The sequence below is a fragment of the Camelus bactrianus genome, chromosome 3 (genome assembly GCF_048773025.1).
Source record: "Camelus bactrianus isolate YW-2024 breed Bactrian camel chromosome 3, ASM4877302v1, whole genome shotgun sequence".
Lineage (NCBI taxonomy): Eukaryota > Metazoa > Chordata > Mammalia > Artiodactyla > Camelidae > Camelus > Camelus bactrianus.
In genome coordinates this window covers 85,903,974-85,920,705 of record NC_133541.1, presented here as the reverse complement: position 1 = coordinate 85,920,705, position 16,732 = coordinate 85,903,974, and the positions used below count along the sequence as shown (strand labels likewise).

At 33.7% G+C, this 16,732-nt stretch overlaps 1 protein-coding gene across 1 annotated transcript in view; it reads right to left on the bottom strand.

The window, feature by feature from the left end:
• SRFBP1 (serum response factor binding protein 1) overlaps positions 1 to 16,732 on the bottom strand; it is a 56,106-nt gene that overhangs the window by 14,123 nt on the left and 25,251 nt on the right. Inside the window, exon 4 of the mRNA XM_010971529.3 lies at positions 9,158 to 9,229. Coding sequence (XP_010969831.1) covers positions 9,158 to 9,229 — 72 coding nt within the window. The remainder of the gene's footprint in view (positions 1 to 9,157; positions 9,230 to 16,732) is intronic.

Here is a 16,732-nt window from a genome sequence, read left to right as displayed (position 1 = left end):
AGAAATAAAACGCATCCAAATTGGAAAGGAAGACGTTACAATGGTCTCTGAATACAGATGACAGATCTTATACACAGAAAACCTTAAGTACTCCACCGGAAAATTGTTAGAAATAATAAAAAACAAATTCAGTAAAGCTACAGGATACAAAACCAACATACACAAATCAGCTGCATTTCTACACAATAACAACAATATATCTGAAAGAGGAATAAAGAAAACAATCCTATTTACTTAGGAATAAATTTAAACAAGGAGGTGAATGATCTGTACACTGAAAACTGTAAGACTTTGATTAAAGAAATTGAGGAAGACAAAAATAAATGTAAAGATATCCCATGTTCAGGGACTGGAAGAATTAATATTGTTAAAATGTCTCTACTACCGAAAGCCATCTATCAAAATTCCTCTAAAGTGCCTGTTGAGGGATGAATGAATAAAGAAGGAAATCCTTCCATTTGTGACAACATCAATGAATATGGAAGGCACTATGCTAAGTGAAGTAAGTCAGACAGAGAAGACAAATATTGCATAGTATCACTTATATGTGCAATATACAAAAAGCCAAACTCATAGAAGCAGAGAGCAGAATTGTGGTTGACAGTGACTAGGAGATGCTGGTCAAAGACAGAACTGTTAGTTATGTAAGTAAGTGCTGGGGATCTAATACTCAGCATGGTGACTATAGATAACAATATTTTTTATATACCTGAAAGTTGCTAAGAGAGTCAATCTTAAATGTCCTCATCACACGCAAAAAACAAAACAAAACAAAACTAAACCCTGTAATTATGTAAGGTGACAGATGTATTAACTAACTATTATGGTAATCATTTCACATTATATATGTATATATGTATATCAAACTTATACATTTTAAACTTATACAAGTTATGTGTCAATTATACCTTATTAAAGCTAGAAACAAAAACATTTTTACCAGAATATTTAAATTTAATATATCAGCATCTTTAGAATAAAAGAAACAAAAAGAAAAAGAAATGACTTCTCAAGTTCTTACTCATTTAGCTGAAATCTATTTAACAAAAATGTTGTCTTATAGGTATGTGCTGTACCTACTTTGTACCATAACGGTATTGATGTATGAACATCATGAACAGATGGTGTCTGAACATCTCAATTTGTCTTTGCTACTTCTAATTTTTATAAACTGGAATTCTGATAAAGTTGGCTATACAACACCACTGCGAAACATTTTAGGGAACAAACTAACCTTGTTATAATGAAATACAAGAAGTGTCAGAGTTGCTTAAGAATATTTTTTAAAAATCAAAAAATAATACAATGCAGAAATACCATAAAAATCTTGCTGGTTGTGTGACAGTGTTCAAAATAATTTTTTTTTCCCTCTGGTAAAACAAAACTAAACACTGAGAGGACAGCCCTGTCATTTTCATATCTGATGCAATAAAAATTTTAAAGGGAGACTAAAATGCACTACCAGAATGTTTGACCTGGAAAAGCTCCTTCTTAGAGGAATGAGAAAAGACAAACACCAGAGATGGCAAGTGACATGCCTGAAGTCACGCAGCAAGAGGCAGGCAGTGATGTGCAGAATGCAGAAATGCCTAAAAATTTAAGCCTCTTTACTTTGTAAACAGGAATCTTTGCAAATAGTATGGTAGACAAATTATAAATTATATATATCTTCTTTGGGTTACTTCTAGCCCTTCAAAATTTCTTCTATTTGGTGCTAGATGTTTTTAAATTAATTCATATCTATTCTTGATAGTCTGTTACTGATCTGCAAGTCTGAGTAGCTTATGATTTGGGGAGTAGAAAAAATATTCTAATGGGGAAAAAACTGCGCAAATGGAAAAACTGTTAATTACATACCCATTAGTTATATGCCTTATAAATAAAAAGGATTTAAATTTTCATTCTTAGAAAAACCGATAAAAAATGTTATACAGGTACGGGCATATTTTGTTTTACTGCACTGTGCTTTATTGCACTTCACAGATATGTTTTTAACAAACTGAAGGTTTGTGGCAACCCCGTGTCTATCAAGCCTGTTGGCACCATTTTTCCAACAGCATTTGCTCACTTTGTGTCTCTGTATCACATTTTGGTAATTCTGGCAATATTTCAACTTTTTCATTATTATTATATTTCTTACGGCTATCTGCGACCAGCGATCTTCGATGATACTACTGTAATTGTTTTGGGATGTCACAAATGTGCTCATATAAGAAAACAAACTTAACTGATGTTCTGACTGCCTCACTGAACACTGACATGTTTACCACCTCTCTCTCTCCTTGGGCCTTTCTAGTCCCTGAGACACAATACTGAAAATAGGTTAATTAATAACTCTTCAATGGCCTCTAAGTATTCAAGTAAGTGGAAGAGTTGCACGTCTCTCACTTTCAATCAAAAGCTAGAAAGGATTAATCTTAGTGAGAAAGGCATGTTGAAAGTTGAGACAGGCTGAAAGCTAGGCATCTTGTCCCAAACAGCCAAGTTGTAAATGCAAAGAAAAAATTCTTGAAGGAAAATAAAAGTGCTACTCCAGTGAACACAAAAATGATTAGAAAGCAAAAGTCTTACTGCTGATAATGGAGAAAGCTTTGTTGGTCTAGATGGAAGATCAAACCAGCCACAACATTCCCTTAAACAAAAGCCTAATCCAGGGAAAGGCCCTAACTCTCTTCAACCCTCTCTGAGGGTTGAGAGAGGTGAGGAAACAAGTCTGAAGCTAGCAGAGTTTGGTTCATGAAGTTTAAGGAAAGAAGCTGTCTCCACAACATCCAAGTGCAAGATGTGGCAGCAAGTGCTGATGTAGAAGCTGCAGCACAGTATCCAGAAGGTAAGGCTAAGACAGACAACGCAGATGGCTACACTGAACAACAGATTTTCAATGTAGATGAAACAACCTTTTGTTGGAAGAAGATGCCTTCTACGACTTTCATAGCTAGAAAGGAGAAAATGCCTGGCTTCAAAGCTTCAAAGGACAGGCTGACTCTTGTCAGGGGCTAATGCAGCTGGTGACTGAAGCTCAAGCCAGTGCTCATTTACCATTCTGAAATCCTAGTGCCCTTAAGAATTATACTAAAGCAACTGGGCCTGTGTTCTCTAAATGAAACAAAGCCTGGATGGAAACAGCATATCTGTTTATAACACGGCTTAATGAACCGAATATGTTAAGCCCACTGTTGAGACTTACTGCTCCGAGAAAAAGATTCTTTTCAAAATATTCCTGCTCACTGACAATGCACCTGGCCACCCAAGGGATCTGATGGGGAAGTACAATGAGACTCATGTTGTTTTCATGCCTCCTAACTCAACATCCATTCTGCAGCCCATGGATCAAAGAGTCTTTTCAACTTTCAAGTCTTCATCTTTAAGAAATACATTTCATAAAGTTGCCATAGCTAGTGATTCTTTCTATGAATCTGGGCAAAGTGAACTGAAAACCTTCTGGAAAGGATTCATCATTCTACATGCCATTAAGAACATTCATGATTCATGGTAAATCAAAAGAGCAGCATTAACAGAAGTTTGGCAGAAGTTGATTCTAACTCTCATGGATGACTTTGAGAGGCTGAAGACTTCAGTGAAGGAAGAAACTACAGACACGGTGGAAACAGCAAGAGAACTAGAATTAGAAGTGGAGCCTTAAGATACCACTGAATTGTTGCAATTTTACGATAAAACTTCAATAGATGGGGAATTGCTTCTTCTGGATGAGCAAAGAAAGTGGTTTCTTTAGATTGAATCTACTCCTGACAAAGACACTGTGAAGACTGTTGAAATGACAACAAAGGACTTAGAATATTATATAAACTTAGTTGATAAAGCAGCAGGAGGGTTTGAGAGGACTGACTACAGTTTTGAAAGAAATTTTATTGGGGGTAAAATGCTATAAACAGCACTGCATGTTAGGGAGAAATCATTTTTGAAAGGAAGAGTCAACAGATGCAGCAAATTTCATTGCTGTCATAAAAAAAAATCGCCAAAGCCACCACCCTGATCAGTCAGCAGCCATCAACTTCAAGGCAAGACCTTCCACCAGCAAAATTAGTATGACTTGCTAAAGACTCAGATGATGGTTAGCAATTTTTAGCAAGGAAGTATTTTAAAATTAAGTTATGTACATTGTTTTAAATTATAATGCTACTGTACACTTAACAGTCTATGGTATAGTATAAACATAACTTTTATATGCACTGCGAAACTAAAAATTTGTGATTTGCTTCATTGCTGTTATTTGCTTTATTGAAGTAGTTTGGAATTGAACCCTCAATATCTCAGAGGTATGCCTGTAGTCCTTAAAATATGTGATTCTGAAAAAGTCTTAATTAAAAATACCAAATTTTTATAAATTACAGCAATCATTTAAATAAATTTAAAAATTTCTCCTAAGTAAAAAATTGTCAAATTTAACACTTTATACCTTTTCTTTATTCTTAAAACAGCAATTAGAAATAATTCATTTAACTTTTTTAAGTTCAAATTTTAATAAGAGGTAAAGGAAATAAAGATCAAAAATTTTATCAAACAATTAGACTAACAGTCTTGATTTTAAGACCACCGAGCCAGTTAGGAACAACCTAGAAGTCAAAGTCAGGTTTCTGAATTCAGTTTAGTATTCTCAACAAGTTTACTTCTAAACTATTTGAGATAACTTTCTCTCATTTTATGACCCAACTCCAAGCCCCCTTCAAATCTTTTTGTAAAGAAATTAAATATAAACATTAAAAAAAGGCTTGTTAATCAAGGGGGCTGAGGGTCATACCTTTGGCAGTGTTCTGGGTCTCTGCTGCAGTTTGGGATGTCTGATTTTTGCTTAAGGCGCTGAGCTTAAGTGTAGGAACTCACGAAAAAGTAGAACAGCCCCTGCCATGAAAGACTTCAAATCCTTTATCCCTCCTTATTTCTTTCCTGTCCATCTTCCTTCCTCACTTACTTTCTCCCTCTTTATATTTACATAAACACACCTTATTATGTACAGGCATGGTCTTACACATAAGAATACAAACATCATTTTTTGAGGCTCACAATCTAGCACTAATTTAAAAGGTTAAAACAAACGTACAAATAACTAATCCAAGGCAGATTGAGATAAACTTTATAGGAGAGACTGAAAATGTTGTGGAGGTTTATAGGAGAATTTAAATACAGCCATACATCTTAAATTTAAATAAAATTATTTTGAAGCTTAAAAGGCTAAGTAGTCTCTATTAACAAATAGTTTTTACACCTGTGTGAACCAGTCCTCACAATATTAGGGGATATGAAGGAAACCACAGCTTTCCTTATTTAAAGTTGACACAGTGTTTGCCTTGGAAAATTCTCAGGAAACTGTGGTTTTCACACACCTCCAGTTTCTTCCATTTCAAATAAATTAAATAAAAAAGGGAAAACACCTCATCGTTTAGTGGAAAAGTTTTATTTTGGCATAGGGTATTTATCGTGAACACAAGGCATTTGGTGTTCAATTTTGAAAAGAATCTTGAGAATGTACATGTGAGTATAAACAAGAGTCTAAAAATGAAATAGCTCTCTTACATGAAACATTCATTCCTTTGAAATGTTGCTTTAAAACAAACTGACTCTAAATCAACTGGTAGAGGTAGAATGCTAGCAGCAGTACTTTTAATATTAACTGGACTTCAATTCTAGGTTTTACCTAAAAATATAAACCAATACATTCATATTTGTATTTATTAAAAACATTCAGGGACATAATAAAAAACAGTCCCTTCACCTGGATCAGAATTGTGGCAAACAAAGCAAAATAAGGCTTAGAGTCCATATTTAAGGGAAAAGGAGACTTTTCTGTATTCACTAAACTCAAAATCTCTACGACCCCATGATTCCAAAATGTAGTCTTACATATATGGGACTTACTCCATCCTTTCATCCTAAATGTTTGTTTTATAGGCAGAGATCTGGTTTTACACCTTGGATCTGACATCTCCTACTGTCTAACCATAAGTGTATTTTGACCTTTCTGGGCCTGTTGTCTCATCTGTTAACAGTGGTACCATCATCTTCCCTGAGAAAGCTAATATATATATTAGGATCTAATGAGTCAGACAACTGGTAGATGTTAACAAAATTTGCTTCCTCTTATCCTGTAGTTGTTTAATATAACTTTTTTATTTTCTACTAGATTACATATTCTCCTAGAAAATATTCTGTGTCTTCTATTCCCTTCCTATCTTCCATAGTGCCTAGTGATCACTCTGCACACAACAGATGTTTTAAATTGAGAAGCCCTTGAAATTCTGGCAATAGCTGTCTGGAAATGTCACAGTTCTAGCCCCCAGACTCTCTAGCTTTAAAACTCTCATATAAATATTAACTGGCTACTTAACCTTTCTAATCCCTTTCTATGTTTGAAAAATGAAGACACTATTACTATTGCTACACACACACATGTGCACACATGGATGTTTTCTTTATGAGATCATTGTTTTAAGATCAATTGAGATAAGAATGTATATGAAAGAACTGTGCAAGCTGTAAAATGTTACACAAATTAGTCTGTTCTGCTCTATTCTGATGATCAGACAGCTTCAAATGTACAGAGCTCTAGACTTATTTCCTATTTGGTCATCCTCCACTAACCTTCCCTCCTATGGCAAATAATCAGTCTCCCTCCATGACACTCCAAGCCTGCCTCATTTTTAATTTAGAGATTTAATTTATTAATATATTTTGACACAGAAAAACATGAATCCAATGAAAGGATATAACAAATGAAATAAAACAGTAACAAAGTAGCTGAAATCAAATGGCTTGGGAGGAATCTGGAATTATTCTTAAGCAGGGCAATTTCCCTTGGCTCTAAATCCTCAAGGGTTCTATCAAGAACTTTGATGAAACAGAACTGTTTTCCTTTCGTCCTTGTCCACCTCCCCTTCCTTCCTTCTGTTTGGAGGAAGGTACAAAAAGGGCAAAAACATAATCAGGTTTCACTTGACAGTATTTCAGTTAGATCTTAAACTTTCTATCTGAATTACTATCATAAATCTTATGACTAGAAATCTAGTAATATGCAAATGAATTTACTATTGCAAAATAAAAATGTTTAAGCAAATGTAGGCACATTTCCCCACTTTTAGGATGACATTTCATACACTGGAAGGTTGAACAAAGGGTTGTAAATGAAAGAAGGTATCCTAAAAATCTGATTTTACAAATATTACACATACATTAACTAATAGTAACCTTCCAAAGTGAAAACTATCTGGCTGAAAAGTTAAAAAAAAACAAAACAAAAAAACAGACAAATGATATTTTATTATAGATATTTTCAAGTTCAAGTTAAATGATAAATATTGTGAAGTTTTATTGCTAAAATTTAAATAGAAACATAACATTAGGGAACTAAAAATAAATTTTTTTATTCTCATCACAAATTAAGTCTTAATAAGATAATTTTAGAATTCAGCAAACAGAAAGTTCAAAAAATTTATCCTGGTAAAAATCTTAAAATTATGATTTCTTTAAACTCTCAAGAGAAAACAAATATATTCTGCCTTATTTTTATACAATTACCACTATTCTATTTAACATGTCATTATTTTGTCAGAAATACAGACCAAGCCACAAGTTTAAAACTATAATAGTACTAAAATTTTTTCCTCTCTATGAATGAATGCTATGAAATAAAATATTTACTATAAAATCACGTTAGTATAAAATAAGTTAGCTGTTTGTAAAATCATGCTCATGACTTCTTTTGTGTCACTTTTCTGATAAGGACGAGGAAGATGACAACAACAAATCCTCCCTCCCCTTAAACATACAAAAACCTTTTATGTTCTGGCCTTCTTACAATAAAATGCTTTAAAATATTAACATAACTAATAACAATTAATTATAGAGAAGTGAGTGCTAGTCTACATGAACATAGAATCAGAGTATTACTTTCCTTAAGGCTGGAAAAGGAAAACTGACATTTATAGTTGGAAATTCCAACCTATCTTTCTTAATAATCACTGAAATAGGCAGGCAAAAAATGAGTAAAGATATAAATCACCTGAACAACACCATCAATCAGTTTGACCTAAATGACATTTATAGGACACTAACCCCAATATAACAATTCAAGTGCACATGAAATATTCACCAAGATAAGCCATGCTCTGGACATATAACACAAATAATAAAGTTAAAAGAATAAAAATGATAAAAAGCATGCTCGTGGATCATAAAGGAAACAGTAACAAAAAAATACCTGGAAAACCCCCTAACTGTTCAGAAATTAAACAATATACTTCTAATTAAACATGAGTCAAAGATGAAGTTTCAAGGTTAAATTAAAACATTTTGAACTCAAAGAAAATAAAGCACAACACATCATATTTATAAAATGTAGCTAAAGTGGTGCTTAGAGGGAAATTTACAGCATTAAATTCTTATATTGGAAAAAAAGAAAAGTTTAAATCAGCAATTTGAGCTGCTACATTAGGAAACTTGAGAAAGAGCAAAGTAAACACAAATGCAAGAAGAAACAGTATAGATTAGAGCAAATGTGAATGACAGTGAAAACAGAAAAGTACTAACAGAGTTTAAAAATCAATTAATCCAAAATCTGTTTTTAGGTGGAACTGTCTTATGTAGAATTTAGCAAAGTAGGTAGAAACAAAAAGGAAATACTAAGGATGAAACAGGAGTGACAAATCCAAGGAGCAGAAGATATGCCTGAAAGTCCCAACTGTGCACGTAACAGTGGTTAGCCGTAATTAGCTCACCTCATTCTTTCTGAGCTTCAGTTTCCTCACTTATAAAAAAGGGGTAAAAATAATTTTCTTAGGGCAAATTCAGGGATTAAATAAAATATTCATGAAAACTATTTGAAAAGAACAAAGAGTCTTTGTTCTAATTAGTAAGATTAACAGACTAACTGTTATCTAACACATAAAAGCCATATCCAGTTCAACATATCTTTAAGATCCTTGAGGGTATGATATCACAGCAAAGGAAAATTCATACATGACCATAAAAATTCTGGGGGTGCTTAATTTTGGGGGAGCTAAAGTGGGGAAAGATCATTATAGATACTAATAGTAAACGGCTTCTTGATCAGTTTTCTCTTCAAGGAAAAAAGTGACAAGAAAAAAGTAGGTCAACAATATAAATAATGAACTTTTAAAAGAAATACAACCCACTGCAGAAATACCTTTTTGCAGATTTTTTCGAAGTTGATATCATCACCAAGAGCAGATTTAGTTACTGTATCAGGTTTTAACTCCTGTAAAAGAATAAAACAAATTAATTTTTGTAATGAGCCTAATTTTAAACTATCATTATTTTTATGAGTTAAATTCTTTCCCATGTTTTGCTTTTAAGAAATTTGTTATTTAATGAAATTATTACTGATTTAACTGACATTTCAGGACATTGGCAATCTTCTCAATCCATAAAGAAATGCAGACATTTATAGAGAAACACTTAATGTTAATTCTTGATTTAAAACTATCTAAGCCACAAAATACTTTTCTATTATGGAAGGAGTTAATCCATATTTATTTTAGAAAATACAGAAAACACAGAAAAGCAAAGAAAAACAAGCAAAATTACTGGCAAGGTTTACGTGATTATAATTGTATTATACACCCTCTACAAGCTTCTTTAAGAGAATTTAAGTTTGATATGCATTCCACTAAGAGAATGAGGGATGACCTTAGATCACATGAAAATGCAATTTTTCTATATTAATAGTCATCAAGTTATTCTAATATGCATGAAAAAAATTAACATTTGAATGTTTTTTTCTAATATTGTTTAGAAGAAGGCTGAGTAGAAAAATCAGATAGTTGACTTTAAAACAACACCAAGTAACAGTTAGGTGGATATGTGATATGACAAACACTGTGCAAATATTAAGTGAAAATGATATTTAAATTATAGTTAGATAAAAACAGGACCATAGCATTTTGTAAACTAGCTTTATTTAATAACAGGGCAAATGTCCATTATTTTCTTTCTTTAACATCACTGCCCTTATTTATTTAACCAACCTCTTATTATTGGACATTACTATATTTTCTGACCTTTTGATCTTTTTACATAAATTAAGAATGTAATGACTATTCTTGTACATACTGGTTTATGTAACTCCTTCTGAAAAATTACCACATATTTGATATGAAAGAGCTCTACTGGGTTTTTGGAAAGAGAGTAGAATAGAAAAAAAATCAGTATTAATAATGATGATCCAATGTGAAAAAGATCAGAAAGCACTGTTTCTGAGAGTAAAAACTCAATTTCATTTCAGGTACATTAACATAAATTCAAAAATATGTATGTAAAACAAATCCATATGAACAGTACATAAATAATGGACTCATTTTTTTAAATTGTACGTGTGTATACATATAAAAAATTCATTATGTGACATATTTGGTCTGAAAATGTCTTAAGTTTAATGAGCTAATTTAAGAAATTGCTTTCTTTAAGCAGTTTCAAGTTAATAAAACTATTTAAATTATAGTTAAAAATCCAAATTTTAAGACTTGCCCTGCCTTTGTCAATGGCTGGCTACAAGTATCTTTTTTGACTCTGCAAGAAAATAAAAAGAAAACAGACTAAAGAGTGAATTGCTTACATTTCATTGCTAAAATGAACTTAAATAACTGAAGAAGATAATGGTATTACCTAAATCTCAACCCATTCATATATTCCCTCCAAAACAATAAATTCAACAAGGAGCACCAATAAAACTATGCTCATAGCATTATTAGGGGATCAAGGATACCATAAATTTCAAAATACCTATCAGCAGAGAAACCGACACCAAATTTAGCAGAGCTCCCACTGCTGCTACAAATTTGTGAATATACAGAGCAAGAGAATGGAAGATTAAGATACAGGGAGAAAAAGAAGAAAGTGAAGGATATACATTCAAGACAAACAAAAGGCACCACAAGAAAGCAAAAACTACTACAAAGCATCAAAATGCTGAACACTGAGACTTGGTAATTCACAGCATTGTCTACAGAGAAGGGAGGGTTTCAAAGTAAGTGATTCTGAAGGAGGAAGCCTCAAGAAGCACTGCTCCGAGAATTATATAAAAAGGGGTTGTGCACTTCCCTTCAGGTATAACAGTGTAGGCAGAGGAAAGAAAGATAAATTAAAGACCCTACAGAAACAAAAGAAAATACATGTAAACCAATTCCTCCTTTCATCATCCATTAAAAAATATATATATAAAACTTTGCCACACTGACGTTAAGTGGCCCCAAGAAATGACTAGGATTAAGAGAAGAAAAAAGTCAGATTCTTATAAAATTAATGCAAGAAGAAAAAAAAATGTAAATCAAAACATTTTATCCGATTCTCTCCTAGAACTAATCATGAAAAACACAACTGTAACATAAACCTGCAAAAATTAGGGAGCCTCAAACAAACATTTGGGACTTACACAAAACATATGAAAAATGAGAAATTAAAACACTAAGAACAGAAATAGGTAAAACACAGAAATGCATCAACAGTTGATAAAGCTTAGGAAATAAAAGAAAAACCATCTCAGAAAGGGAGAACGGATCTAAAGAAAAATTCAACAAGGAATAATGAAGAAAGTCAAGAAAACTACTAAGAAAATGAAAATGAGATAAAGAAAAAGGGACAGAAAGAAAGTGGCAAAGGATGATCCCACATACATGTAACTGCAATCTATGAAAAAGAAAAATAAGAAAAAACAATACTTAAAACCCTATAGTTCTAGAAACCTTCATGAGGAAAAAAAAAAAAAAAAAAAACCAAAAGGCTTACGATGTACCTAGCTTAAAGAGTCCTGGAACAATCAACAATGCAACCTATTCAGGTTAAAAAAAATTATTAGACTCTAAAGATAAAGGAAAAAAATCTTCAGAGTTCATGGCCAAAAAGATCAACTTAGTTACAAGAGTGAAAAAATTAAGCTGGTATCAGACATCAGGAACAATATACAAAGCAAGCATGCAGCAGTATTTCCTATATAAGCAAGTGTAAGCCAAGGATTTTATACTCAGTCAAGCAGCTCTACAACAATCAAGTCCAGAGAAAATAGTTTGAACCTAAAGGAATTCAGGGAATACTGTACACATCTGTCTGTCCAGAAGAATCTTCTAGAAGAGTTCAGCCAGAAAGAGATAATTTTGGTAAAAGGATTGATGATGCATATATATTTGTAAAGCTAGAATTAAAAGAAATGTGGGGGCACAAGAGAAAGAGTAATACATAAATTTTGTCGTAATCCTCAGAGCCTGTGAATATGTTATTTTACATGACCAAAGGGACTTAGCTAATGTAAGTACGTTAAGAATTCTAAAATGGGGATCCTGGATTATCTAGAGTGGGCCTAACATAACCACAAACGTCCTCATAAGAGTAAGCAGAAGAGTGTGAGTTATAGAAGATGAGAGAAAAAGAGAGAGATATCAAGGTATTGAGATCTGAAGATGCTCTGCTGCTGGCCTTGATGAATACGGAGGAAAGGGCCATGAGTCAAGGAAGGCAAGTGACCTCTAAAACATGAAAAGGATTCTCTCCTAGAGTCTCTACAAGGGATACAATCCTGGCAACATCCTAGTTTAAAACTTCCAACTTTCAGAACTGTAAGATAATAAATCTGTACTGCTTTAAGCTGCTAAATTTGTTGCAATAGCACTAGAAAATTAATTATACTTTTATCCCCTACCAATCTTCATATTATAAAGTAATTCATTACATCATATTATTTGAACAAGTGCCATGTACTATAAATAATTCCCCAAATTAAATACGTAGCTTAAAACTATAAAAGCAAAATCTAGATGCATTTGGATAGCTCAAACTTTCCTTATCACACCACTCATATCTCAGTATTTTGGGTCAATTCATTTTTACCTTAATTTAAAACACAACCCTATGTGTAGTTAAAAGAAAATGCTACCTCCTATGACATAGTTCATATAAAATTCTAAAATGGTTTAAACAGCAAAAGTGTATGAATAGGAATGCTGTGCCACAACTAGAATTTTGTTTCACAACTATCGTTAAGTAGACACTGAGGAATTTAATAAATCAAAGTGGTTTATTAGACAATGCAGTAAGTGCAACAAAATATATATTATGAAGTTATCCTTCCCCCTATACTTTTATTCAGAAGAGACCAGGAATTGTCTTTCAGAATAACTCTTTTTTTATACGTTATCACAAACAGATAGACAGCACCTCAAACGTTAGTACACCCTTCAGAAGATAAGACGAAATTAAACCCACGGACTTTCTGAATCCTTCTAAGAGTCTGCTGTGCAGTCTACTTGGGAAGTTCATGGTAAAGTGCCTGGATTTACAAGCTGTTTCTTAATTGCTCTAAACTCTAAATTTATACACATTCTGACTGATAATATTTAATATACTTTTAAAGGAAGAAGTTTTAAACAATCATTTTTATTATTCTTGGATTGATTTAATAGTTCTAACGTTAGGTCATTATTTGACCACAAAATTTAATTTACTCATATTCTGCTTCAAGCGCATGGAAGAAGCAGGCTTGAACATGGTTAGGCAGAAAGCCATCTGGTCAAGAGGTCTGAGGAACTACATAAAATAGGGAACAAAGCTTGAGCTAATTAAATGCTAACTGAATTTAGCTTCTGAAATGGGGCTTAAGTAGTTTCTTTTCCTTAGATTTCCTTAAAATAACTCAAGTCTGAAAAATCTTCATCTTCCCACTTTCAAGCTTACTCATCAGTGAACAGGATTCTGTGTTGACTTGTGTTAAGACATACATTCTTTTATTTTTAGATATTCAATCCAGCTTTATTTTCTAGCATCAGTACAATTTGTTTCTTTTATTTAAACTTTCAAATAGTTAGAATTATCCAATCAATTTTAAGATGAAATAAAATATTAACTTCTTTATAATATCTATGATGGGAGTTACTAATCTATTCATAAAACATTAGAATTATAAGGGGCTTCAGCTATCATATAATTTTACATCTGTGTAGGAAAGGGTTAACTCAGCAGGCGTGGGCTGCTCAAATTTTGCACATTCCTGAGAAAGGCCTATCTTTAGGACTGGCCTTTGGCCAGCTTCTAGCAGATAAGTTCTGAGCCCTTGGGCCACAGGCTACCAATTTGATCAGAAAGTTTACACTAACAATGTGATTTATGGTGACTATGTCTTTGTGGTGGGGAGCTGGAGTCTGAGTAGCTGAGGTGAGTCATGCAGGTGATTCATGCCTATGTGACCGGCTCCCAATAAAACCCCAGACCCCAGCACTTCCATATAAATAAATATCAAATTACCCCACCCCCCGCAAAAACAAACAAACAAACAAAACCCCTGATACCAAGGCTCAAGTGAGCTTCCCTGGCTGGCAGCACTTTGCAAGGAGTGGCAGCACTACATCACTGCTAGGAATGCGTCCATGTGATTATACTGGGAGAGGGCATCTGCAAGCTTATGCCTGAATTTTCCTGGACAATCCCCCCCATGTACCTACTCCTTTTGTTGATTTTAATCTGTATCCTTAAATAAAAATAAACTGTAACTCTGAGTATAAAATTTTTTTTATGAGTCCTGTGAATCCTGCTAGTGAATCCTTCAACCTTGGGGAACCTCAGCCACTCAATTTTATAGAAGAGGAAAATGATAATTCAAGAAAATTTAAGATACTCATTCAAGGTTTTACCACAGGGCTAGGACTAGAATTTCCACATTTTGCTTTTTGCCATATCCTGTTGTCAGTGGTGATAAATTACAAATTGTTGTAATTCCTTCCTAATCACATTAAACTAACATTTTTCAAGTTCCCTACATTAAAGATAGTTATCCCCAATAACTAGACCCCATCAGAATGCTTCAGTTCCCTTATTCCACACTTTGCCTGATGCTACTGCTTTACTTACATTCAAAAGAGAAAATTTAATTGAAATTAGGTAATCCCAATTTTGCTTATTTGGCTGTCTCCTTGCCTTCTTCTTTCCAGAGGATTCTGTTTGAACAAATGAATATACTGACACATAACTATAAAACCAATGTGGTGTTGTCTCTGGCTGAGTGGGGGAAGTATGTTTGCAACCAAACTATTCTATATCAGGCTATGGGGAGGGACACTGAGTAAAGACAAAAAATAACTTGGATGCAGTAATCAACCAGATACTTCTAATTCCAAGAGGCTCTCATTAAGGTTGGGCTTTTAACTTCGTAAAATATAAAACATATCTGTACTTTGCAAAATGTGATTAAAATTGGAATATGATATTTAGAGTATGAGGGGTTACTTCCCAATAACAGGAATTACAAGGTGTCAAGAAAAGTCAGATTCTTGGGTTTTTGTTTTTTTTTTGTCTTTTTGAAAATGAGGCAAGAAATGCCTCCGAAAAAAAGAACCTGAAATAACTCATGAGAGAGCTACTGATATCCAAATTCATGCTTTTCCACAGATGGCAATCTCATTCTAGTTACCCTTCAGTGACAACAAAAACTTTATTTCCTAAATATTGTTCTACTGTTTCCTAAATACAGTACCAGATGGAACTTCAATAAGGTTATACTCTGTCATCATATTGCCAAGGGATTTTTCCAAATAAAATATCTGTCTTCCTCCTTCACTTAGTCCTGTGTTACCAATGGCAATTAAAGGAATCTCCAGCCTCTGCTACCCAGGTTAGCAGCTCAGAGTCATCTGACTCTGTGGGCCTCTTTGTCATGCTCCCATCTCCCTTTCTGCCTTCTCTGCTGTAGTGGCTGTTGAATTTAATTCCCTCCTTTGGATTACCATTATCCTACCTATAGGTCAGAACTTCATTATGGATTGTGTGGATTATAATAGAGTTACTGGCTTTCCTGCCTCCAGGACCAGTAACTCTAAGGCCTGTTATGTCACTGTCTTGAATACAGAGTGAAGCCAAAAACCTCCAGTCTGATGTCAAAATCCTTTCATTACCTGGATTCAATGCATCTTTCTATTGTAATACACTTTTCCTAGGAGTCTCATATGCCATCCATTCAGTTTTACACAGAAACCCCTGAATAAATTTCGTATTCTCCCACCTCAGTATCTTTGGTAAATTGTCTGCTTTTAAAAATTTTATTGTGAAATGTCTCTAACTGGTCACCTATCTTTGTCACTCCCTTTCTCCCCACTCAAAATCTATTCATGTTTCAACCCTTGGTTACTAAGTATCACTAAAATGAAGCAAGGCTTCTTGGAGAAATGGCTGATACATATCTGAGGCAGGAAAGTATAATCCCTGAAACATCTTGTTATGCCAGAAAAGGAAAAACTAATTGGTTCTCTCAAATAGTCACAAAAGCTAGCTTAGAAAAGATACTACTCATCTGTCACATTTGGGTGTCAAACAAAATAATGACAGCAATGAATCATAACCACACTGACCGTATAATTTGTTGTTCAAACCAGGACCCATCTGAGAGTGAAATAAGGTTCCTCTATTAAAAATTATGCTGGGACAAGTGGTAATTACCAGGAGAACACCAGGGAAATCTCGTCATTTGGTCATTCTAATTATAGTATTTGTCAATTCTTGCCATTTCCAAATGCTCTTTTATTTTCTCTTAAACCCACTTCAAGCAGGTTTTTGCCCCAATTACTCCACCAATCCCGTTCTTGGAAAAGTCATTAATCTCCATGTTGCTAAATCTAATGAACAGGTCTCAGTGCAGCAACCCTCTTACTTGACACATCCACAGCATCTGACTCTTACCTTCCCTGGCCTATCACCAACTTTCAATAAGTCAATTCCTCCTTTCTCT